Genomic DNA, 1,903 nt, shown 5'->3' with positions numbered 1-1,903 from the left:
AGTGGTAGACAATTCCATTGTTCTATTTTTAGTGTAAAGTTTCTAATTTCTTCACCAATAGCTGGATTTATATCTATGGATATTTTGTGGACAATGCGTTTATATTAACACAAGTAAATTTTTTTAACCAAAAGAGAGATGCAATAAATTAGACATGAGAAATTCTTGAAATCTGCAATTTAGTGTACCACAGTGGTTTGCATGTGGTAGGAAATGAGTACAAGTAGAATTAATTTTCATGATAATACTCACAAGAATGCAAATATCTATATGATCATTTCTTATCCTGTCTTGTTTCTACAGCATTGAAATTTCTCTGATTGTTTAGAAAGAAAAGAATATGGAAGACAATGTGAGAGGCCTGAAAATATTTGAATCCTGTTTCAAAATTCACTGAGTTATAAGAGGATGTATACTCAAATTTTTCCTTTATATAAAGTTTTCGTCTCACATAGAGTTTCCAAATGAGAATGGAAGAAGTAAATAATACAGCTGTGGCTGAATTCATCCTTTCTGGGTTAACAGAGAACCCAAAGCTCCAGTTGCCTCTATTCCTCATCTTCCTAGGAGTCTATTTGGTTACAGTTGTGGGAAACATGGGCATGATCATCTTGATTTTGTTCAGTTCTCAACTGCACACACCCATGTATTATTTACTCAGCAGTCTGTCCTTTATTGACTGCTGTCAGTCCACTGTCATTACTCCCAAAATGCTGATGAACTTTGTGACAGAAAAGAATGTCATCCCATACCCAGAATGCATAGCTCAATTTTACTTTTTCTGTGTTTTTGCTGTTGCAGAATGTCACATGTTGGCTGTAATGGCATATGACCGCTATGTGGCTATCGCTAATCCTTTGCTTTACAATGTAACCATGTCCTATCAAGTCTGTTTGTGGATGGTCGTCTGGGTATATGGTATGGGCTTACTAAGTGCCACAGCTCACACTGTCTTTCTTCTAAGAGTGCTTTTCTGTAAGACTGTTATAATAAAACATTACTTCTGTGATATTTTCCCATTACTAGAGCTTTCTTGCTCTAGTACTTTTATCAATGAAGTAGTAGCACTGTCCTTCAGTGCATTTAATATTATAGCACCAGCTGTGATCATCCTTAGCTCTTATGTTTTCATCATTGTCAGCATTCTCCACGTTCAATCCACTGGGGGAAGACGTAAGGCCTTTAGCACCTGCAGCTCCCACATCTTGGCTGTTGCTCTCTTCTATGGTTCCACAGCTTTCATGTATCTTCAGCCATCATCAGTAAGCTCTGGGGAACAAGGTAAATTGTCATCTGTGTTTTATACCATTGTTGTTCCTATGTTGAATCCCATGATCTACAGCCTGAGAAATAAAGATGTCAAAGTTTCCTTTAAAAAGTTACTAAAAAAGATGTTTCCTCTAAACAAAGACTAATTTGCTTTAGCAATAGAATGCTAAGTTTTCAGTTTGGAAAGAGAATTCTATAAGCAGCAGTTAATAACACTAGACATGGGGTTATTGTTAACACATGATTATCTGGAAGAAATATACACAAGGCAGAAATAAATTCTCACCTTCATATCCATAGAGAGCTGCTATTCTCTGGCATAACCAGAGCTCCTTCCCAGATAGCAATTATGTCATCTCTTGAAAAATTTCAAAGTTCTTGCTTGTTTTTTTATATTTACATATATGAACCCATTCTGTTTAGGCAAGCCTCACTTAAGTTGGGAATAAATGAGTTTAACCAATATCCTTTGGTTGTCTTATTGTTTTGGCTGTATTCATCAATTGCCATATAATTCAAATGTAATTTTCTAAGTTGTTTAGCTTAAGTAATTGGAATAAACAATGTGTAATTCTTCAAGTATATAGGACTGTATTAGTTTGTATGTAAGCAAAAGACAGGTTCTGTCATATTT

At 35.3% G+C, this 1,903-nt stretch overlaps 1 protein-coding gene across 1 annotated transcript; it reads left to right on the top strand.

Moving 5' to 3' along the window:
- Nucleotides 1-467: 467 nt before the first annotated feature.
- LOC130872545 (olfactory receptor 150-like) lies at nucleotides 468-1,415 on the top strand. Its single transcript, XM_057766645.1, has one exon. The coding sequence runs from the start codon at nucleotides 471-473 to the stop codon at nucleotides 1,413-1,415; it is 945 nt and encodes a 314-aa protein (XP_057622628.1). The 5' UTR covers nucleotides 468-470.
- Nucleotides 1,416-1,903: the final 488 nt, after the last annotated feature.

The sequence above is a fragment of the Chionomys nivalis genome, chromosome 4, assembly GCF_950005125.1.
Source record: "Chionomys nivalis chromosome 4, mChiNiv1.1, whole genome shotgun sequence".
NCBI classification, from domain to species: Eukaryota; Metazoa; Chordata; class Mammalia; order Rodentia; family Cricetidae; genus Chionomys; species Chionomys nivalis.
The sequence above is the reverse complement of the archived record's forward strand: the minus strand, read 5'-3'. Positions and strand labels throughout refer to the sequence as shown.